Here is a 25,000-nt window from a genome sequence, read left to right as displayed (position 1 = left end):
ATTCCACCGGAATATTTCCTGTGGGGCAAGTTCAGGAGGTGGCTGGTACCAGTGCGAGGGTAGTGGAGCCAGGAACAGGGGGTGGGGTGTGTGAAGAGATTTGGGGGCCTCAGCAGCAGAGGAATGAAATAGCTGTCAGAGGGTTGTGTGGGTTCCTGAGTCCTAGGGGGCAACAGTTGTCAGAAGTGGATCCTTTAGAAAGGGGGAGTCTCAGGCTCCTGAAAGCAGGGGGGATCAGAAGGTCTTTGGGTCAGGGGGATCAGAGGGTCCTGGGGCAAGAGCAGTTAGAAGATCCTGGGGTCAGGAGGTCCTATGCACAACAGCTATCAGGGAGATTTGGGGGTCATGTGGGCAGTTTTTTTATGTGCTCCTAAAGTGGTTTGCCCTTGTATGGGCTTGTTGCTGTGGGACACGGGGAAGGGTGTGACAGGCGTTGGGGGCAGCTGCGCTCTCCAACTGCATACTGTACACAGCGCTGAGTCCTTCCAAACCGGATCTATGCAGCATTTCTCTGTGTATCCGGACATGGATGTGATGCAGCACTGTGTACGTACGAGGCATATACGCCTCGCTTTCAAGCCTTCCGTGGCTTTCCAAGGCAGTTCTACTGTTCCACCTTGGAAACCCACTTATGGTAAAAGGCACCATGCTGGAGGTAAATCCTCCCACTTTCACCAAAAAATCTGTAAAATCAAAATTACTGTGGCAATAATTCTGCCGAAATCCTCAATGGAGTCCTGCGGATTCCAAATTAATGGGGACCGCTGTTACCACCACTTGTAATCTGGTGGTAAATCCGCCAGACCAAGTGGAGGTAACAGTAATTCCGTGAGGCGGTATTCCGGAGGATTTACCAACAGAATACCACCTAACTCGTTGTCTTTCCTTGAGTCAGACAGGTTTACAATACTCAAAAAAGTTACATTTGCTAATATGTCACTGGAAGGGAGACACAGTCAGGGAGACAGGAAGTGTTATTTGGCATTTCAGGGCACAGCTGAGCAGTGGGCCAAGGCAGGCCCTCGAGTCATGGGACAGGGGGCAGTAAGAGGTAGGGGGGGTGGGAGTTCAAGGAGTGGGATCTGATGAATTCCACTTGGACAGAGAATCGCGCATCAGTTGGCAGCGCGGCCCATCGTGCCAGTGAAAGATGCTCCATAAACACGTGACCCAGACTCTGCAGCGCGAGAGTTCTGATGCCGCTTCTGCGCATGTCCCGGGGATTAGTTTCCCGGATTCTGCCCTTTGCTGCGCAGCCGCAGTACAGTGCCGTAGGGGAGATGGGTCACACAGCTGGGGAGGGATTTGCAGTCTTTGAGTGGTGTCAATCCGGCGAGAGCTCAAGCCATTGGAGAGAAATCCATCCAAAATCATTCAAGAGACATCAACCATAGATCACTGGGGAGAAAATGCCCGGACAAGCGACAGAAGAGGTGAGATGTCTCCCGTGTGTTTCCATATGGGCAGCAGTAATTGTTGCCAGCTGGACCCATCTCACGAGGTTTGCCTTCAGCCAACACTGCTTTGGATTCTGGGACTTGTAGTTCATTGATCCCATTCAATGGGAGTTGTAACTCCTGCCTAAATAAACATGGCTGGGTGAAGGGGACCTTTAATACGTGGTGCCATTACCCGCTGAGCAGCACTTATATTGGTATTTTGCATTCATGCAAGTGAAAACAGAGTGCTTTTTCAGAAACAATGCACACAAGTAATAACGGTGAGCAGAGCAATAAGGAGGAGCTTTACAATGGAAGTGAATAGTGGGAAATGATGGAGGTGAGGAGATACAAGTGGAGACCTGGGTCATAAGAGATTGTCAGAGCAGTGGAGGCAGGGTGCCACTGTAGCAGATCTGACAAGTCTCCCGCAACTCATAGAAGTCTCCAGCTGCAAAAGCTAGTCTTAAGGTCCATAACTATGGGCGTTTAGGGCTCATTTTTTAGTTCTCCATTCGGCAGGAGGGGACCCGTTACATGTAGACCTACACCACGTAGGTGGGTTCTTTTGCCCTGCACTGTTGCACTCTGATGTGCAAATGAGGTAGCGTTTACAGTGCATCCCTATATGGTCCGCCAGCTTTTTGATGGTACATAAAGGCGGTGGACCCCATAGGGCTCCCCAGCATTTGCACCAGCATGAAAATGCATGCCGTTGTAAATGCTAGAGCATTTGTATGGCGGAGAGGAAGCGAGGCGGTGGACACACGAGTTGTGTTCTCTGCCTCTTTTCACCAGACAAATGGATTCACAAAAGCCATGGCGTGAATGCCTTACGCAAGGCTTTTATGCCATCCATTTGCCTTATGGCTCAGTAGAAAATATGTGTTTCCTTCTCTGGGATCCCCTGTACATGAGTGCGTGGCTCCCCCTTGCAAATCATGTTGGGTCTGCACCTGCTCGTGGACTACGCCCACAGTATGTGAATGTACTGTGAGTCTGCGGATGAAAGGTATTCTTGATCTGGGTATCCCTGGGTATCGGGCACCTCGAGGCCAATGCCACTAATAAGGCTAGGGATGGGGTGGAAGCCCTGGCAGATCCCTATATTCCTCCTCTAGGACCAGCATTGCGCTGCGGACAGTGGTCACCGACTCACAGTTCTGCAGGGCCCCAAGCCCTAGCCTCCATATGACGAGTCCATCACAGTGCCAGCAGACTCAAGTTCAATGCTTCCAAGCCTGACGTAATGATCTACTGCAGGCTTCACCCCTAACCACATTGGTAAAGCAACTGTTTGGTTCCCTATGCCCCCACCGCACTTTAGTTAGTGAAGTATATAGTCTGGATGTACTGATCGATAGTAAGGACACATTGACCACTCAGATCAATAAAGAAGTCCAAGTCTGGCTTGAACAATTGCACCAAAGGCAGCTTCCTTCTTTTTGTTTTAATCAGGTGATATTGATCAATGAATTTATTTCTGCCAGCATTTATTACTGTTACTCCACCCATGTAGGCCTCCCAACGTTTTTCTTGGTGCGTATAACGTGTAGGCGCAGAACCGCAGCACGTGATACCATTGGCTGTCATATCAGGCGCGAAGATGCCCAGCCACGTTGAAGGATGTCGACGTTCTATTGGCTCATTTCTTACACTAGGGTTACCCCATGCCCCCAGTCGTTGCTCTATGGTTCTGCATGTATCCTTGGTAGACGTGACTATAAAACCTTTTAAAATGAAAATATTTAAATATATCTACATACATATGGGCAGTAGTCTTGTAAATGTTTATTTTAAAATATGGGCCTCATCACGAGTTGGGCTGTATTCCCGGCTGTAATACTGCCGACTGTAATAGCCGTAACACTGACCAGTCCGGTGGTATTACCACCGGATCACGAGTTGGGCCTTAACGGTAAATCCCCATTCCTGATTCGGTCCATTGGATCCAATGGGGAATTTTCGGCGCTAATTATGCGGGCTAATACAGCCGGCTGTAATACAGCCAAAAACAGGGATTTTCACCTCCAGAAAAAAGCTGGAGGTAAAACAGTCGATTTATCGCCCAACTCGTGATAGGGCCAGCCCTTAAATACGGCTGTAATACCATTACCACCGCATTTAAGCGCTACAGCCAAACTCGTGATGAGGCCCATTGACTGTTACTGTAACACTGCATAACTATTCTTGAACAGTACATATGTAATACTTAAAAAAGTTAAGTACATATGCAAACTCATTTTTTGGAACAACAGGTTTATTTGTGGTTGTCCAATTGCTTTCTATTTTACTTTCTAGACATAATACAGTGTTTTGATTAGCTGAATTGTCTGTATTATTAATGTTAATTATGTATGGAATAACAAAACCCTTGAAAATGAAGGAAAACATTTTAGTTGCAGGGACGTTAAGGTGAGAACTTAATATAAAAAACCCCTGGAAATTCAGCTAACTCTACCTTAACTGCACACCCCCTGTTGCACAGTCTATGACCACAATGATGACATCACAGATCAGCTCACTGATGACATCACCAATTACATTACAACAGTAACTGGCATTCAGCATGGCCTTCAGCCATGGTCAGGGTGCATAGCCAACTATATTATAAAACATTAATGGGTACTAGTCATGGTCTTCAGTTATGGACAGTGGTCACAACTTTCACCCATGTGCACGGAATATGGTAAAACACTAACAAGCACCAAACAGAGATGTTGGCCTTTACCCGTGGATGCAGCTTTCAATACTGTCCACTGTATATTATATACACTGAACGGGCACTGGCCAGGAACTTTAAAAAAAATGTTTTTATTGATATGGCTGATGAATCAACCTTTCAATTTTATATACAAAATATACATAAAAGTATAAAAACATATAAAACGATTATAGTCACATCACAATCTTCGCTTAATCTTAATTGTCAACATTTTCAACTAGAATTATTCGTAAAGGAAAAATGACTTATTATGACACTACTAACAATGTAATTCTACTCAATTAAAAAACACACACAAAGCGGAAAGAAAAAAGAAATTATTCTAAAAAAGGACGACATTAAAAACTGAAAAACATAGTTCGATAACATTTTGAATGTTTGATATGACAAAAACACAGAATTTCTGTTATACTTTCATGTGCACTCATGGACTTTTGTGAGCAGTAATACAATTCAATCAGTGATCCCTCTATCAAGCTTTAGGGCATTTAGGAAATGAACAATTGGCAGTCTCATTGAGTTTTTTGTACAATGAAGTAATACATTCCACATAATTTTTGCGGTTAACGCTTGATATACTTTCAGCACATCGAAAAAGATTGTTGCATTCTGTTAGCAAATGTTTTAAAGTTTCGCTGTAGGTCAGATCTTTGCAGTAGCTACACCCAGGGTCATCTTTTCTGTGGATACCATATTTTATCATTACTACTTTTGACCCCCACAGATTCAATCGAAATCTCAAATACTGATTCCGGGATTTAGGACTAGGGAATTTCACTAAATAAGTTTCCACTGTGTTCATTTTTTTGCATAGCAGATTATAATTTTCAAACGTTTTCAGTTTCAAACACAGTTCTCTATTGCGAATCCAATCCCATAGATAAAGCTTCTGCTTAGCTCTATCAGGATTTCTTACTAGGGTATCATCAGATATGTCTGCATCTTTTAAGGATTGCTTAGTTTATACTAGCCAGCACTTCATTTTTTTATGCAGAGTTGTCATGATATACCTCGCAATAATATTTAGAATTGAATTGCCACTTGTCGTCATTATACATTTACGATAGAAAGATATCATCTTCCATTTATAGTGAGTACTTAAAGCAATTAAAACCATTTCATGTCTTATACTGGACATTGACTGACTCTGGGGTAATTGCAAAGTCTTCCGCCAGTAAAAGCCTTCAAGTCTAGTCCAGTAGATATCCTCTCGCCAAGCCCGTGTTTCAGCCCCATATAATAACGTGGGTACCACCTTTTGCTTGTAAAAAATCAGGGCTGGTAAGACTGAGAATTTACCATATTTAGCCATGTCCTGTTCACTGGCCATGAAGTGTAGCACAATACTGGCCAGTGGTCACAATCTTTGACTATGCCCACTATATATTCTAACATGTAAATGACCACTAGCCATGGCCTTGGACCTTGATCAGTTTGTACATCTTTTGGCCATGTCCACTGTAGGGATGTAACGGTATTACGGTATACCGTTAAAGATACCGTGAACCACTTAATTGAACAATAATAACCGTCACATTGTTTATACCAGTATATCGTTCATACCGTTAAGTGTGCTTTTCAATCTGATTTGGAAAGGCTGCAGTTAGCAAGTGCTGCGCAGTCTTGGTCTTGCACTGTTGGATGTGCCGTCTGCCAAGTAGTTTCAGCAGTTTTTAATGGCATTCCATAAACCACACGTGCCTGACACAAAATCAATATGTTAGCAATAGGAAGAATAAATACGGTGCCAAGAAGGAAAAGGGTTTACTTTTTTTTTTAAAGCGCTCACACAGCCTGCGGGCATCAAGGCAGTGTTAAATAAATTGTTTATTTAGTTGTGTAATTTTGTGTATTTATAACACGCTTAAACACCAAGAGGTTTCTAAGCGCTGACCCAGGGAAATCGAACCTGTGTTGCTTCGTGCCGTCTTGCTTCCAAGGCACGCACGTTGCCGCTGAGCTATCCTCCCGGGACTTTGGGTTGGCGGCTTTGGGGTTTATATATTTATAATGGATAATGTTTTCTAAACATATGAAGATGGGGGATGTCCCTGGTTCCATCATTGAATTTACATATAATAAGTCACACTGCGAAATGTACTAATCTATGTGGGTATTCCCTGCTGCCATACCAAAGGGTAACATGTCTGTGATTACTGAACACCTTTTGGCCCGGAAGTAAACTAGAGGGAGAGAGGGAGAGGGAACATATGCTACCATCAAACTCCATTGATCTGTGGCATGTAGGTTATCAAGATGGCAACATGTTCATCTTCACCAGTAGCCAATGGGGGAGCTAAAAGCCTAAATAACCACTTAAGAAACACTATTCAGTTTGCTTTGCCAGTCGCAGCAGGGCTCCCCCCCCTCCTCCTCTCCACACGTGTGTTTGTGTTTGGTGGAAGCAAGGGGTGGCATTTCAGTGGAAAGTATGTTGAAAAGCCCAATTCTGGCCCTGGTTTTGTTTGTGATGATAAATCTGACAATTTATGACCTTTTAGAAAATATTTGTTAAAATTAGTTAACTCCTCCTACTATACCGCGATAACCATGATATACCGTCATTTGGCAAGAAGGTTATTGTACCGTCAAAAAACTAACACAGTGACAACCCTAGTCCACTGTACATTTTAAAATAATAGAATGCAATAAGTGATGGCCTTCTGCCATGCCCACGGTGTATTACACAACACTAACCAGCCGCTAGCCATGGTTTTCAACACAATACTAGCCAGTGACCTTGTCTGTACCGACTGTATATTCTGACATATTAATGGGCACTAGCCATGGCCAAAAGCTATCAACATTGCCCACTGTATATTTTAAAACTGTGACAAGCTACTATTCATGGCTTTTTACCATGCACATTGGTATTTTTGAACACTAACCAACCACTAGCTATGGCCTTTGGTGCTGGCCAGTGACCCCAGTCTTTGTCATGGCCAAGTCCACAGCCTAAATTGGTATTAAGGTAATCAAAGTTTTCATGAGATAATTTATAAATGGTGTTCTGCCTAATTCCATTATTGATGTACTCAGTTATATACAATGCAATTAGTGTTGTCACCAGAGATGGTATCAGTGATGTGATTTGTAATGTCATTAATAATCCTATACAGCATGCAATTAGTGATGCCATCAGTGATGTGATCTGTGGTCAGAGTCTGCTTAACAGGGGGAGCGAAGTTAAGGTAGCTGTAGCTGAATATCTAGGGTTTTGTTGTATCAATGTCTCACCTTAATGTCCTGCAAAGTTTCTTCCTTAGATAAATATATATATATATACATATTCATCACTAACAAAAACATTATTAAGGGGACGTTTTGGTTAAGTTGCAATAGGAAAAACCTATGAAATTCTATGGAAAAACATTGTTACAGGAAGGTTATGGTTACAGGTAAAACCGAAAACCCCCTGAAATTCGATAGTTATGATAAATTAAGCAACCATAACTCGTGCCACCAGTGTGCACTGCAAGGACTACCACCCATGACATCAAAGAAGCCATCACAAATCTCACTCATGACATCACTGATAATCCACAGGGTCTTCAGCTTTATCCGTGCGGCCTCCAGGAGCCAGTGTAGAGATTTTAGGGCTGCAGAGATTAGATTCATGTGCATGAGGCCAATAATACGTCTTGCTGCTGTAAGGAGGCGTGGTATCCCAAGTATGACAGTGACACAAGAGGTACAAGTTACAAAACCTTTTATTCAAGTTTTGCGGTTTGGAAAAACTCTTGCTTTGCCCTATAGCTATAATGGGAGTAGTCTCTACCATCAAATAATAAAGAAAACGCAGTCCTAGTCAGTCTCTGTCAATTCAAAATGCCCTATACTAACAAAACCTAATTCCTGCCCTATCTCTTAGATAAAAAGAGTGTAAAGGGGAAAGTGCATGCAAAGGAAAGTCAGTGTTATAACATTTAGAATCAAAATGGCTGAGTCCGCTCTCCTCCTCACGTTGGACAGCACAGAGTAAGGTGGTCCCCGTAGACAGGATGACATACTCTGGCTCAGGTTCTCATAACAAAGGCAGCTCAAAATGTGGATCGAGGCCCGCCTGGGCTTCCTGGTTAAAGTCACTTATTCCAGCGTTCCAAAAGTTCTTTTACAGTTCAACAAAAGGTTCACATAGGTCTCCCTCCGTTGGGCCGGACCTCTGAAAATGTTAACAGTACACATAGGTCTCCCTCAGCCGGGCTCAGACGTCACAATCACAGCACTTATTCACATTTGTTAGGGGTTCCCTTCCCCTAACTTATCCCCTAACTTATCACACTTCCAGTCTCCCTCAGTCGGGCTCAGACCTTTTACTGATGTTGAAGACTTTTGAATGTGCAAGGCTTTTACTATAGACCTCTTCTGCAGGGCCACTTCGATTTTCTCTTCAGCTCACACTCTCATGTTATTTGCCCCAGTGCCTCTTGGTCTTGGTAGTTCAGCACCATAAGCACAAAAGTTCAAAGAAATCTTTCTCTTCAAGCATTCACCTTTTCACTTCCCCTTTTGCCGGGGTTAATTTTGACCATTACACATTTCAGAGTTCATTCACTTTGCCACTTTATATATAACCAAAACATTTCACATTTTGCTGAGATTTTCGAGTGGACTACTTCCTTTCGCCGGTCCACTCTGCTACTCTGCATCACTGGCTTCACAGTTATCAGCCACTCAAAAGTTAATCAGTGGTTCGTTTTCTTTCACGTCTCACCAGCATGTGCGCAACCTTCACTTGTGAGATACACTGTGGCGGCTTCAATCTTTCCTTGACACAAACCAGCCTTTCATGTCTTTCACTAACTCTCGTTGTATGCATTCCTTTCTTGTCTTTGCGGCTTTGATTCATGAGTCAAGGTTAATACCACAGGTTTGGCCTCGTCTTCCCAACTCTGTCGTTCACCGGGGAGGGTCACTGGCGTCATTGAAACATAATGGAGGGTTCTTCTTGTCTGCAATCTGGATTTCTTTGCGTCTTTGGCTTCCCAGAGGCAACAACCTCCTGCAGGGAACTTCACGTTTTCTTTACCCTTTGCCCTAGTCCCTCCATTGGTTGTCCTGCTCCAGTAGGTTCGCCTTTCCCCTGGAAGTTCTGCTCCTTCTTGTGTTCCACCTGGCTCAAAGTGGGTCTCTATGTGCCGCCTTTTATCCGTGTGGGGAGAGCTAATGGGTATCAGATGTAGGTGATTAAAGTCAGGTAACTTTGCCCGACACGATTAGCGGGACATGTCCAATGAAATATGTAAGGGTTAGCCTCTTTACTCTCAGTCGTCCTCTTCCATGGCCCAGTGTTTGTGGAGAGAGGTGAGGTTGGGACATTAGAATCCTATCAAATAGGATCGGGCATGGGTACGGGAAAGGGGGTAATACCATGTCTCTCCATCGGTTGTCTCACCCCCACTCCCCAAAGACCCGCACCCAGGTGATCTCCCGCACTGGTCCACTCCCAGGGTCCGTGCCCCGGCTACCTGAGCAAGAGATCACCGGGGACTACTAGGTGATACCCCATTTTGTTTCTCACACCTCCCTATTCTGGATTAGCTGAAGGGGGTGTTGGGAACAACGGGGGATGTTGGGGAAGAGGTGGTTGCAGTAGTCCAGCCTAGAACCCTGGCAAACACTGCAAGTAGAGAGTGAGGTGGTGGAGGAAAAAACGGCCCAGTTGCAGCTGCGAAGGACGATTAATGATGGAAGAGGTCAGCCAGTCCAGTGCCCGGTCCATAATGCCAAAGGTATTATGGAGCCGTTTAATAAGGATAGAATGATTTACCGTGTGAAAACAAATCAGAGATCGACGTTCACTATCCTCAATTGTACTACAATCATAAAACCCATATACACTTCAGTTATATAACTCCACCATATTACAAGTAGGATCTACTTCACTTATAGGGCCTCATCACGAGTTGGGCGGTATCTCGGCGGAACTACTGCCGGGATACCGCCAGGGCTAATAGTATTACCGCAAAACTCCCAGGTGCTATTAGCGCCGGATCACGTGTTTGGCGGAACAGTAATTCCCCATTTGCCAATGGGCCCATTTGGGAATTTCCCATTCCCCATTGGACCCAATGGGGATTTTTCAGAGCCATTACAGCCAGTGGTATTACCGCATGGTAATTCCACCGGAAATCGGCAAATTCCGGTGTATTTACCCCCAGGTCAGAGCTGGGGGTAAATGCTGCCTAACCCATGATTTGGAGGACCCTTAAATGTGGTAGTAATAGTATTACCGCTGCATTTAAGGGTTACTGCCAAACTCGTGATGACCCCCATAGTACCTATATTACTATAGTGCATTTGGCCCGTGGCCAGATTCTTGGGGGCACGACCTATTACCATGCCCACAAGAATCTGGCTACTGGCCACAATCACCACAATTGAATTAAACCATATAACAAGTATGTTACAGTACACCTTGAAATAACAATACTCACGCAGCCCCCCCATCCAATCCTAATAATGTCCACAAACTGATACATTCACGGAACACACCCCAGCACCTACAGAACTTTTTTCCACTCCCCCACCCTTTACAGGCTCGCTTTCATATACGGAATAACCCCAAATATATTTTCCAGACTCCTTATCCTCACTGTAGTTTCTGCGCACAATGGACATGATCCGCCCATCCAATATGGCCACTGTTTTAAAAATGACGCACCTCACATTTTCAAACATCCAATGAGAGTGCGCCTGTCTACAAAGTTTGGTGACCATTCGTCGAACGGCGACCAAGTTATAAACTGCCCAAAAAGTACTCTTTCTATAAATTCAGCAACTAAACCAATAATATTTTTATCATTCATTCTATGAGCATCTCTCTCTCACCCGATCATCACTTTATATATTCAAAATTCCCAGATGTATGTTTCTCATTCTGATACCCCATCACTTTGATAAATAAATGTATTTTTTATATCATAAATATCTTCTATATTATTCTGTGATACATTCCTTTTTTTAAAACCCCAATTAATAGTCTGCGGACTAAACGATTATTCGGGGACCCGTTTACAAAATAGTGTCTCCACACACATCTTGCTGTGTCCTCACATGTCTGGTCTCACATAACACACTTTTAATTATTCCACAGACAGCACACTCGTTTCCGGACATTCATGTGCATGCACCCGGTGTCTCCCACTCAACGTGTTTCTTTCCCACCATTGGGGGAGTACCAAAGGCTCGGACTGCTCAGGTGAAATGCATTCAGTGTGGGGTCACATTTAATCGCTAACAACCTGAGCAGTACTCCTTTAGCACCACCTCCCAGCGCCGCCACACCAAATCCAACCACTCAGGTGCTCTGAGAACATTGGTTCCTTTGTCACGGAGCAGCAGTTAACTTACTCTACCCCATCTTCCTCAACCACTTCTGCCACCTCACAAGGTACTGCTGTGGAGCAGTGGATCCCACCAGCTCCCTCGCAGGCCATACAGGAGGCTGTCAATCTTTACCTTTCAAGGGTCACAGTTCTCTGTTTATACTGCGACACACCACTCTTCATGGGTAGCAGTTTCAAAGTGCTTTCTAAGCCGCAGTCAAGGAACACGAGAACCACTGCCTCTACCTTTATAATTTAAGGCCCACCCAAAATCTTCCCCTGTCCACCTGTATCTGTGGTTGTTTACCCCTTCCCTCCAAACCCTCTTTTCCCTCCCCCACTTTCCCTCCTCAACTCTCCGATAAAAAGAAATCTCAAAAAAACATACAAGCCAGAAAGACAGAAATTGGTTCCTTTTGGAGCCACCTTTGTCATGACCCATAGAACACACCCCTTCTGGACTTCCTGGTCCTTATCGCGGCGGGGCTTGTATTAATTACTACTCCCAACATGGCCGTGTCACATGACTCGCCCAGCACCGGCCTTACGTCGAACACAGCACGTTCCATAAATATGCCACGCCCCCGCGGGCCCACGCGTCTCAACGCTATCAACAGGTAGTGACTAGACGTGTGCTTGCTGTTCGACGAATTCTATATTTCCTTGTTCCTGGTCCCTAATTCTTCTCCTTCCACCCTTCCCTTCCAAATTGCGCCTGGAATCCTTGCATATTAGCGACTGTTACCTCCTTCCTGGACATACTGTACCCGCGAGTATCCTGGAACTCTGAACGCACGCTGGAGTCGGACGAGACTCGTGCAAGCCTATACAAGACCCGATCCGCCCGCAAGAAGAATCTTCCTACGGAGCGGAGCAAGAAGCGATCTCAGGTGAGACGGGGGGAGATTTATCACCGTTTGAGATACTGATACTGATACCGTTATGGAGAAAGCAGTCCAGGATCTCATGCGTGGCCTGCAAGAACTAACGACTGAAGTGCAAAACTTAAAAGCGGAGAATGCCACATTAAAGCAACTTGTTTTATCTCGCGACTCCGCTAACGAGGAGAGTGTTTTACTGGGTGGAGTGGTAGACCGGTATGATGGCTATGCAAAATCCCTGCGTGGATTCCTGGACTCCTGCTTGGTGCATTTTACCTTTAAGCCCTACTATTTTTCAACTTCCAGGGCAAAGGTGGGCTTCATAATCTCGTACCTCGCAGGGAATGCATTGACCTGGGCTACTCCCATAGTCAACTCAGGAGATGCCCTCCTGGATGATTATGATGGATTTATACAGGCACTCAAAACCATGTTTGACCGCCCAGAACAGGTTTATAGTGCCCAGGAACGGTTACTTGATTTCCCGCAAGGATCCCAGGATATGCTAACGTATGTTACTAGATTCAAACAATTGGCCAAGGAAGTGAATTGGTCCTCGGAAGCAAGTTTTACTCTCTTCCGTATGGGTCTAAATGAGGATATAAAGGATGAATTGGCCAGAGTGGCTCATCCTAGCGCATTCCAGGCTCTTATGAATCTAGCCATGCAAATAGACTTCCGAATCCAGGAAAGAAAGGCTGAAAGAAGAAAGACCAAGATGCCTTTCCAAAGGAGTTCCCTTGAGGCTTCAGTAAAAACTGATCCTGTTCCAAACCCTGACATTGACCCGGAACCCATGCAAATAGGAGCCTTCCGTGGACCTCATCCAAGAAAGGATGAGAAGGATCCACACAGGCTTGTGCATGTATTGTGCCTCGGATAAACATCTGGTTAGAGAATGCCCTCTAGCCCCTCCACGGCGTTCGGGAAACGCCAGCTCCCGATCCTAGATGGAGCGAGGTGTCGGGAGAGAGATGTTTGCTCCACATCTATTCCATCCTTGAACTCTCCTGGACAGAACAAGCTAGTGATTCTCCAAGCCTTCTTATCGTTATCAAAGAAGGAGACCTACCCCATTCTGGCCCTGGTGGATCGTGGAGCTATGGGAGTATTCATCGATCAAGATTGGGTCTTTAAGTACCGTATTCCAATGCAACCTGTGGAGGCGATTGATGGTAGACCCCTCAGTTCTGGACCCATATCCTTACAGACCGAGGAAATACAACTTTAAATAAACCATCACCAGGAATTGATCAAGTTTGATATCATCAAATCAGCCCACTACCCCATGGTACTGGGCATGCCCTGGAAGCACAATCCATACATCAATTGGACAGCAAGATCCTTATTTCTCGTTCAGAGTATTGTCTATCTCATTGTTTTTCCCAGAGTCCTCATTTGATGTCGTCCAATACTACTCCAACAGATCAACAAGAGACACTCGTGGTTTCCAACATCATTCAGGTCCCAAAGGCCTATCAGGATTATGCTGATGTGTTTTCAAACGCCATAGTACAGGCTCTACCCCCTCACAGACACGAAGACTGCGCCATAGACACAGAGCCTTCAGCAGTGATTCCCTTTGGGAGGATGTTCATCCTATCCGAACTGGAAAAAAAGCCCTCTGAGAATACTTGGATACCAACCTTGAAAACGGCACCATAAGACCATCGAATCTCCAGCCGGAGCCTCGCTGTTCTTTGTTCCTAGGAAGGACACCAAGGAACTGAGACCTTGTCTCGATTACCGTGGATTAAATCAATGTACCCTCAAGGACCGTTACCCCTTACCCTTGATCTCGGATAGCCTGGAAGCAGTAAGAGGAGCTGTAATCTTCACGAAACTGGATCTCAGAGGTGCCTATCATCTGATTCGTATTAAGGAAGGAGATGAATGGAAGACTGCCTTTAGAACACCCTTTGGACAGTACGAATACCTGGTCATGCCCTTTGGACTTGATAATGCCCCCACAGTCTTCCAACGCTTCATGGATAGGGTGTTCTCTGACATGTTGTTTCTCTTCGTCATCGTCTACCTGGACGATATCTTAATTTATTCCAAAGACTCTTTAAAGCATGAAGAACACGTGAAGGCAGTCTTACAACGACTACGAGAACACAGACTGCTGGCCAAACCTGAGAAATGCCTGTTTCACGTTACTTCTGTTCATTACCTGGGATTTGTCCTTAGTCCAGAAGGAATTGGTATGGATCAGTCGAAGGTAAAGGCCATACTGTCTTGGCCGACTCCCACTTCTGTGAAACAAGTTCAAGCCTTCCTGGGGCTTGCCAATTTTTACCGGAAATGTATACCCACCTTTTCTGAGATTGTTCAAACGATCATCGCTCTCTTGAAGAAAGACACTCCCTTCCTCTGGTCTGCACCTCAAGACAAAGCGTTCCAACGTCTAAAAACAGAATTTACTCAAGCCCCCATCCTAGCTCAGCCCGACATTAATCGGCGGTTCATAGTAGAGACGGATGCCTCTAACTACGCCATAGGAGCAGTCTTAAAACAAGAATTCGAAGACAAATTGGAACACCCCATCGCATATCTTTCACGAACTCTGACCCCCAGTGAGACACATTATTCTGGGCCTCATTACACGGAAGGCGGTAATCCAGGGTGCTATTAGCACCCTGGACCATGCCGGTAAATTACCGGCACCGCCTTGGCGGAAAGGGGATTTACCGCCCCATTCCAAGGTTGGAGGGGCGGTAAATCCCCCTTCCGCCATTGCCCTTCCCCATTCCCATTTCTGCCCCATAGGGCTCTATGGGAATGGGGAAGGCGCTAATTACCGCACCGCAATTTTGCGGTGCCGTAATTAGCTCCGAGGTCCCTTAGCGGGTTGGTTTTTAACGCCTGCAAGAAGCAGGCGTTAAATCCTCCAACCCGCAAAGGGACCTCGTAGTACGGCGGTAAGGGTTAACGGTCACCGTTGCCATTAACGGTGACCGTTAACCCTTACCGCCGTCCGTGTAATCAGGCCCTCTGTCTTGGAAAAGGAACTATTAGCCATCCGCCAAGCCTTCACAGAGTGGCAATATCTTCTTCTGGGAGCTAGACATCCGATCCAGGTTCGTACAGACCATCGAAACCTTCAAGTTCTACAATCCTTGGAGTGTAGGAATAGTCGTCAAGCCCGTTGGGCCTTCTTCTTTGCCCAGTACCAGTTCCATATCAGTCATGTTCCTGGAACACAAAATATAATCGCTGACGCCTTATCTCGGCGTCCGGACTATGAAACTACTGAAGATCAGGCCTATCCCAAGATGTTTCCCCACACGATTTTTGTAGCCCAAGCAGTCAGTCTTTTGGAAGAAGTACGGATGCAAACCCAATCCTCAGAGCTCTGGAAGGACATTACCAAGAAAAATCTGTGGAATCTGAAATCCAAGGACAGATTTTTGTTCAAAGATAACGCCCTGGTCATCCCCACACAGAAATTACAACAAAGGATAATAAACCTCTGCCACGATACCTTCCACTCCGGACATCGTGGTATCACCAATACCCTCCGTCTTATACAAAGACAATTTTGGTGGCCTAAAATGAAGACCGACATACGATTGTATGTCCAAGCCTGCTCTATGTGCAGTCAAAACAAGCATGATAACAAGAGACCGGCGGGCCTCCTGTTGCAACCTCCAGTACCGACAAGACCATGAGAAGTCATTGCTACAGACTTTATTGTGGAATTACCACCTTCCAGGGGCTATACAACGATCATGGTCACCATTGACTTGTTCACCCACATGGCTCATTTTACACCTCTGTATAAACTACCATCCTCATCAGAACTTTCTAGAATCTTCCTGGAACACATTTTCCGTCTTCATGGACTTCCTTCCAAGATCATATCGGACCGAGGACCCCAATACGTCTCTCAGTTCTGGAAACATCTCTGTCCCATTCTGCTCGTGCTCTCTCATCAGGTTATCACCCACAAACCAACGGAGCCATGGAACGTGTAAATCAGACCCTAGAACAGTACCTTTGTTGTTTCGCCACCAAGGTTCAGGATGATTGGTCACTCTTTATACCCGTGGCTGAGTTTGCCTGCAACAATTCCGATCACTCAGCAGTCAAGACCAGCCCTTTCTATTGCAGTCAAGGATTTCACCCATCCGTTTTACCTTCTGTACTTCCACATCCCACACCAGTACCTACTGTTGACACCTGGATAGAAACGCTCCTCAACATACACAAGGAAGCCAAGGAACATTTGGGAAAGGCCCAGGCACGCACTAAGCATTATGCAGACTTCAAAAGAAGACCAGCGCCGCCTTATTCCGTTGATGATCAAGTCTGGTTGTCCTCGAAACTACTACCATGACATCTACGGCCAAACAAATCAGCCCCCGGTACTATGGGCCATTTTCCATAAAGGAAATAATCAATCCAGTCTCGTTCCGGCTCAAGCTACCAGACTCCTGGAAGAAAATTCACCCAGTTTTTCACACTTCTCTATTAAAACCCTACATCCAATCCACCCGGAAATCCTGCAGACCTAGTCCCATGATTGTGGACAATCAACTGGAATATGAAGTATCCAGAATATGCGATTCCAGGTTTAAACGGGGTCAACTTCAATACCTGGTTGAGTGGAAAGGATACCCTCCTAGCGAAAGAACCTCGGAACCTGTTTCTAACCTGAATACCCCTCGATTGCTTACAAGATTCCATCTCGTACACCCGGGCAAACCTGGTGGAACGGGTTTTCGGAGGAGGCATGCTGTCATGACCCATAGAACACACCCCTTCTGGACTTCCTGGTCCTTATCGCGGCGGGGCTTGTATTCATTACTACTCCCGACATGGCCGTGTCACGTGACTCGCCTCGCACCGGACTTACGTCGAACACAGCACGTTCCATAAATATGCCACGCCCCTGCGGGCCCGCGCGTCTCAACGCTATCAACAGGTAGTGACTAGACGTGTGTTTGCTGTTCGACGAATTCTCTATTTCCTAGTTCCTGGTCCCTTATTCTTCTCCTTCCACTCTTCCCTTCCAAATTGCTCCTGGAATCCTTGCATATTAGCGACTGTTACCTCCTTCCTGGACATACTGTACCCGCGAGCATCCTGGAACTCTGAACGCACGCTGGAGTCGGACGAGACTCGTGTGAGCCTATACAAGACCCGATCCGCCCGCAAGAAGAATCTTCCAGCGGAACTGAGCAAGAAGCGTTCTCAGGTGAGACGGGGAGAGATTTATGACAACCTTTCACAGTAAAAAAATAGAACTACAAAAAAAAATACAGAGACCTTTTTCAGCCTGTAAAGTCCACAGACACTATTATAGTGCACAGACACCTGACAAATTCCAGACGTGGGGCAGGAGAAATAAAATCAATTCACTTGTTTTTCATTAAAAAATGGTGGCTCTGAAAATGTGCTTTTTTTGGACTTTCTGACTTTTTGGGATTATTTGGTTTTATAAATAACAAGTGTTGTACTACTTTTTTCTAATTTTCATAAAAAGTGATTCTAATTGTATTTTCAGTTTTTACTTCAATCCATATTTTATATGTTCACAGAAACTGTTTCAATGCATTTTGAAAATTTTCAAGAAAAATCTGTTTGCCAACATTAGTCAAATGCACTCCATCTCATCAAAAAAATTTGATAATATGAAACTTGATATTTTCACTCTGAAAAGATGTCATTCCAACATCCTTCAAAAAAGCACATACAGTTTTGTTTTATTGCGCCTTGCTTTCTCAATTTGTGGACAAAATAAATTCAAACACGTCAATGTTTGTCTTACAGCTATCCTAGAGAAAACAATCTTCAAATGTGGAAACAGTTCCATCAACTATGAAAATGTATCCTTCATTACAAACTGTAATAAAATTCCATTTACCTAGCCCAAACGTTTGCCACCACAGTGAACTACAATGATGTCTGGGGATTGGGATTCGAAGCCCGTGGCTGAAATGTTCGAGGGAGAAAAGACGGAAAGTAATTTTTCCTGAACATTTCAGCCACAGGCTTCCAACCACATGCACAACCCCACCCCACTACTTACCTTGCAGCAGCACACTTTGCTGTGTGCCCCCGACTCGCTGTGTCCCTGCGACACCTGTTCCCTTTCACTTCTTTGATCGGGAACCAGCGCCACAGGGTCCTTCCTTTTTTTTCTTTTTTTTTTTTTTTTACTTTTTACGGTATCAGCTGCAGGAGACACCCCCGCAACCCCATTTACAGTATAGTGAACAACGGTGAGGGGGACACCCCCGCAGCCCTTGCCACCGAATGGAGGATTTGGTTGAAACAGACGAAATTCGGCCAAATCTCCCATTCAGTCTTTTATTTTAGATCTTTTTGAATGTTTCCGATGTCTGGAGGTATCCAGTAATTTTACAGGGGAAAAAAATTCTGATGGATGTTTTACTGGATAAAAAAAAAAGCAATGAAATGTATCGAATAAAAAAAAATATATGGGGGGTTAAAAACACAAGGAAATGTGGGGTTTGGTGCGGCACCCCCCAAAATAAAAAAGAGATTCTGTTATTATTTTTTAAAAAAAACAGTTTTTTAGTAAAATCACATAGAACCTGTCCGGATGCTTCAAAGTAACTATACTCTCACAAAACAGGAGCAATTCCACCCACTTCATTCCTCAAACTCCAAACCAAGAAACATACAATTCTTGAAATCCAATATTTACAGGTAATCCACACTGCTCACAGTACACCTTATCCCAATGGACCCAATGGACCCAAGAATCAACCCAATGGACCCAAGAATCCCCCACCAATCAGATACTCTGCTTCCTCAAAGTAATACCCATCGTCCCTGCACACAACAAACATAACTCTTGCTCCCCAGTCTTCCTGTATATCACACCCACAAAACCAGTAGTCCCCTTTCCATGCCTAGCATGCTTAAGATACCCAGATTGAACATATAGGGCCTAATTCATGGAAGCATTTTATAATGGCAAAACCCCATTGGAAAACATCCTGTGAATAAGGGCCATAGTGTTTGCTGACTACCGCGTTGTCCGCAGACGGCATTCACAATTGAATGGGTTGGGGAGGTTTAAACTCTATTTAAAGCATTTATTTTACAACGGTGGCTCTTAATAGAGCCTTTTTTGGGGGGGGTTATCATTTTTTGCTTTTCTTAATTTGTATGTCCTACACCTACTAAGAAATACTATAGTATACACTCCACATCTTCCCTTTTAACTTGTTCACATTAACTTTTTCAATGCATTTTTAACAAACTGCATACCACCAAACGGTACGACGTAATTTCATCCCCTGATGTTTTTTCGCTGGGTTTTTTGCCGCGGATTTTGTTTTCGTCTAATTTTTGGGGGGGGGGGTTAAAAAATTATATAAATTGGCTGTGGGTCTATGGGGATATAAAAATAATTAAAGGGGATGGGAGGTTTGGCGGGGTAACCCCCCAAAAAATCTGCAGTAAAAAACCCTGCGATCAAACAGCACGCGATGAAATCACATGGAACCCCACCAAACATCCACTTCCAATCCAATTGTAGCAGAAATGCCGCAAGATTCAGTGTAAACCTTCAATGAATGTATCCAAGAATCTCCCACCATCCACACACTCTGCTTCATCATAGCCATAGCTACAGATATCTCCACTACGCCCAACAAAGATAACATCTGCTACCCTCTCTTCCTGTACACCACAACCACAGAAACTGATTGGCTTATCCCTCCGATGTCCACGGACATCCACGATGGTCCACGGTCACTGCAGTCCCCTTTCCATCCATGCATCCTTAAAAGACCCGGATGGCATGTGCAAATCCGCAGACTTCTATTGTGTCTGTGGACAAAATGGCACAAGGCCACCCTTCTACCTATACTGGTCACAACCACCACAATAGAATTAAACCTGCACCACTTTTTTGACCTACAAAAATGGCTCTATCTTTACTATTTTCCACTCCCTCACCCTTCACAGCTCCTCGTTCAGCCCCAAAATAACCCCAAATCTGTTTTCCTCACTTTTTTCTCACTGGGGATCTTCCATTCTGATGGCCAGGGAAGGGCCATCACTTTTAGATCCCGACCCTGGTGTTGAACAAGCGAGGTAGGATCACTGAGAGCAGGGTCACAAGGGATTGGGAGGAGAATACCCAAGGGCGAGACATTGTAATACCACAACCCACTCTCTCTCAGCCTTCATGGGGTATTTTCAATCACACCCCATCTCCCCCTCCTCATTTCCAACAAACACTGAGCAGAAGAAGATGCAACTAACATCAATGAGGATTACCCATAGGAAAATCATTGGGAAGCAAGACACGGCCTCCTACTACAACCTACCACTGGGCTGTCCCACTAATAGAGACAGGCAAGGTCGGGCAGTTTATCCCAACTGTGCACACCTAACTCCACTTGACTCTTCCCTCCACTATAAAAGGTAGATTTCCGCCAGAAGCAGTGAGCGTGCTGGGGATGCCGATTGGACCAGAGAAGCCAAGGAACAGAGAGGGGCAGCAGCTGAAGGCTGGAGGAGAAAGGCATGCAGATATGCTGGCCCGGTGTCTTCGGAGGGCTGCAAAGGTGTCTGAGGTGGTAGGTGGTAAGACCCTGACCTCAACCCTGCATATCCTGGAGGGACCGCCTGTCAACGTTGTGCTGCCCAGTGAGTTTCATGAAAGATAATAAGAGACAAACTCTGGAGCTTGCGTATGACTGCGGCTAAGCAGGAGGAATGCACTGAAGTGAATCAACCTAGAGCGAAAGGCAAGTGACAGATTGTAAAATGGCATAAAGCAAGAAAGCAAGCAGAAAGAGTGTAGAGTCGCATGAAGGAAAGAAAGCCGAAAGCAAGAGAGTGAGAAAACAAGCGGAAAGTCAGAAAGAAAGTCTGAAGGTAAATGCGCTAGGGGTGCTGAAATAAGAGGAAAGTGCACTGTAATAAATATAAGAGAAAGAAGGGTGCAAGTGACCCAAAGCAGAAAAGAGAAAGCGAGTACTGGACAGGTTTGAAAAGGAAAAGTAAAAGCGAGAGGAAGTGAAAAGAGGGCACGAGTTACCCAAAGGTGAAAACAAGAAACTGTGAGCAGCACCAGAAAATGACAAGAAGGTGCAAGAGTGCACAACCAAAGGAACAGAGGGTGCCAAGGGCCCGATAAAAGCAATAGAAGTTTGCAAGACTAAAAGAAGGCGCAAGTGTGCACGAGCCAGTGATGCAGAGTAGCAGAGTGGTCTGGCGAAAGGAAGTAGCCCACTCAAAAGTCTCTGCAAAATGTGATAAGGTGAGTGTTTGAAGAGAAAGATTTCTTTTGAACTTTTGAGCTTATGGTACTGAACTACCCAGACCAAGAGACACTGGGGTAAATAGCATAAAAGTGTGACTTGAAGAAAGAGTTGAAGTGGTCCTGCGGAGGTCAATAGAAAATGCCTCGCACATCAGGAAAACGTCTGAGCCCGACCGAGGGAGACCAGAAGTGTAATAAGTTAGGGGAAGAGAACCCTAACAAATGTGAATAAAGCTTGGGGAAGGGAACCCCTGCAAGAGCTGTTATTGTGATGTCTGAGCCGGGTTGAGGGAGATCTACGTTGAATCAGCTCATTTTGGTTGAAAGGTTTGAGGGAAGCTGAGGGAGACCTACGCGAAGTTTTTGTTAAACTGAAAGAATGTTTGAAAGCTGGAATTAGTGACTTTAACGTGGAAGGACAGGCGAGCCTCGATTCACGTTTTGAACTGCCTTGGTTTTGGGAACCTGAGCGAGAGTGTGTCATCCAGTCTACGGGGGCCACTTTACTCCGTGCTGTCCAATGTAGGGATGAGAGCTAACACAGCCATCTTGATCCTTGATATTAAAAAATCTGATATTCCTTTGCATACATATTCCCAATTAAACACTTTTTGGAAAAAAGATAGGGCAGTCATTAGGTTTTGTTAGTATAGGCCATTTTGATTTGACGGAAACTGACTAGGACTGTGTTTTCTTTATTATTTGATGGTAGAGACTACTCCCATCGTAGCTATAGGGTAAAGCAGGTGTTTTCCAAACCATGAAATATTCAATAAAGGTTTTGAAATTGTACCTCTTGTGTCAGTGAACATACGATATGGAGAAGAGGTGGGCACCACTTGGTTCTTTTTCAAAAATAGTTCCGATTGTGTATAGTTTTCCTTTTATTTAGGTATATTTTGGGTGCTCACAGGATCAAAATAGCCCTATGACACTGGGGCTATATTCAATAATGCAGTAACCGAAAAAAACGGGTGCAATCCACCCAGTAAACCTGGTGCTCACTTATTGCTCCGTTCAGTAGTAATTTAAAGGAACAAATTTAGCTCCTGAACCGAGCAATAAGTGAGCACCAGGTTTACTGGGTGGATTCACCCAGTTTTTTCGGTTACCTCTTGTGTCAGTGTCATATTTGTGATACCTGGAAATCATGTTATTATCTCTGACAATGGGGTGACTACCTGACCATTTGATGGCAATCCATGGTATGGAGAGTCTAAATGGTCCTTTAATGCCCCCCTTTGGCAATGGAATGTGTACCTGGCAATTTAGTGGCAATCCCTACTTGTAAGGCTGGCACCTGGGCACTTGATGGCAATGGCAGTATTTGGCAATAGTGTATCTCCTTTTTTGACATCAAAAGCTTTGAAGCAGTACCCTAATATTTGTTATGGACATGGTGGGCTTGACCAGCCTATGGGGTTGTCTGCATTTGCACATCCAAGGGTGGTTCACTTGACTATCAAGGGCTACAGAACTGTGTAAGAACACACCATCTCCCACATCTCTTCCGCTCTGCCTTAGACCATGATAATCGGGAAGGAGGTGCTTCAGCGTATGTGCATACTTGATATTGCACCTTCCAACTTTCTAGGTGGTGTCCCAGAGAGACAAATAGCTATCCTGGCTCTTACTCCATGACCTTTCTCCCCTGGGATTGCTGAACCTCCTGTCCCTTGTCTTGTTTTACCCACTTTCCATTGCAGGGGCATGGCTCTTAGGCCACATAGGCACTCGGGGAAAAAGAGTACCCTTCTTTAGGAACCACATAGGGTGTAATGTTCACCTCAGTCCATCTCACACTTCAGGACACCCTCCCTGTCCCAAGGTTTTGTCTGCCACTCTCACCATGGTGTCCAGGACTGATATCAAGGGCCATATCCACCCCAGTGCTAAGTATGGCCATCAAACACTCAGTCATTTAACGGACCCTGGAGCTAGTGAGAGATGAGACTGAGTGTTATTAAATTACCAACAGTAGCACAGATGGCTGCCAGTAATAGTGTAGAGGTGTGAGACTAGGTGTTATCAAATCAAGACCAGCAGCAGCATCGCAAAGTGCTGCCAGCAATAGTGGAGAGAGATAAGACTGAGTGTTATTATATCAACCCCAGCAGCTGAGGGGGTTTCCAGCAAGAGTGTAGAGGTGTGAGACCGGGTGTTATTAAATCACCAGCAGCATAAGAGAGGGCTCCCACCAATAGTGGAGAGGGATGAGACTGAGTGTTTTTAAATCACCCGCAGCAGCACAGAAGGCTGCCAGCAATAGTGGAGAGGTGTGAGACTGGGTGTTATTGAATCACCAGCAGCAGTACAGAAGGCTACCAGAGCTAGTGTAGAGAGGTGTGACTGAGTGTTATTAAGTCAACACCAGCAGCAGCAGCACAGAACGCTGCCAGCAATAGTGATGAGGTATGAGACTGGGCGTTATTAAATCAATACCAGCACAGAGGGCTGCCAGCAATAGTGGAGAGGTATGAGACTGGGTTTTATTAAATCAACACCAGCACAGAGGGCTGCCAGCAATAGTGCAGAGGCGTGAGACTGGGTGTTATTAAATCAACACCAGACACAGCATCACAGAGGCCTGCCAGCAATAGTTGAGAGGTGTATGACTGGGTCTTATTAAATCAACAGCAGCACAGAGTGCTGCCAGCAATGGTAGAGACGTATGGGACTGGGTGTTACTAAAACAGCAGCAGCACAGAAGGCTCCCACCAATAGTGGAGAGGAATGAGACTGAGTGTTATTAAATCACCAGCAGCAGCACAGGGGGCTGCCGGCGATAGTGGAGCGTGTGAGACTCGGTGTTATTGAATCACCACCAGCCACAGTACAGAGAGCTACCAGAGATAGTGCAGAGGGATGTGACTGACTGTTATTAAATCACCAGCAGCAGAAAGGGGGCTGCCAGCAATAGTTTAGAAGGTTGAGACTGTGTGCAATATTGGAGAGGAATTACACTGAGTGTCATTAAATCACCAGCAGCACCACAGAGGGCTACCAGCAAGAGTGGAGAATGGTGAGACTGTGTGCATTGGTGGAGAGGGATGACACTGAATATCATTAAATCACCATCATCAGGACAGAGGGCTACCAGCAATAGTGGATAATGGTGAGACTGAGTGTTATTAAATCAACAACAGCAGCACAGATGGCTGCCAGCAATAGTGTAGAGGGGTGGGAATGAGTATTATTCAATCATCATCATCAACAGCAGCAGCAGAGAGTGTGCTGCCAGCATGACTGGAGGGGGATGAGAGTGAGTGTTATTAAATCACCAACAGTAGCAGCACAGAGGGCTGTTAGCAATAATAGAGAGGTGTGAGACTGGGTGTTATGAAATCATCAGCAGAAGCAAAGAGGGCTGCCAG

The 25,000-nt window shown here is 45.2% G+C and overlaps 1 protein-coding gene across 1 annotated transcript in view; it reads left to right on the top strand.

Annotated features, from left to right (window-relative positions):
• The first annotated feature begins 1,280 nt into the window (after positions 1–1,280).
• LOC138489350 (zinc finger protein 850-like) overlaps positions 1,281–25,000 on the top strand; it is a 233,284-nt gene continuing 209,564 nt past the window's right edge. Inside the window, exon 1 of the mRNA XM_069617068.1 lies at positions 1,281–1,433. Coding sequence (XP_069473169.1) covers positions 1,410–1,433 — 24 coding nt within the window. The 5' untranslated portion in view covers positions 1,281–1,409. The remainder of the gene's footprint in view (positions 1,434–25,000) is intronic.

Source organism: Ambystoma mexicanum, chromosome 9 (assembly GCF_040938575.1).
Source record: "Ambystoma mexicanum isolate Mex_15411 chromosome 9, UKY_AmexF1_1, whole genome shotgun sequence".
Taxonomy (NCBI): Eukaryota; Metazoa; Chordata; class Amphibia; order Caudata; family Ambystomatidae; genus Ambystoma; species Ambystoma mexicanum.
The sequence above is the reverse complement of the archived record's forward strand: the minus strand, read 5'-3'. Positions and strand labels throughout refer to the sequence as shown.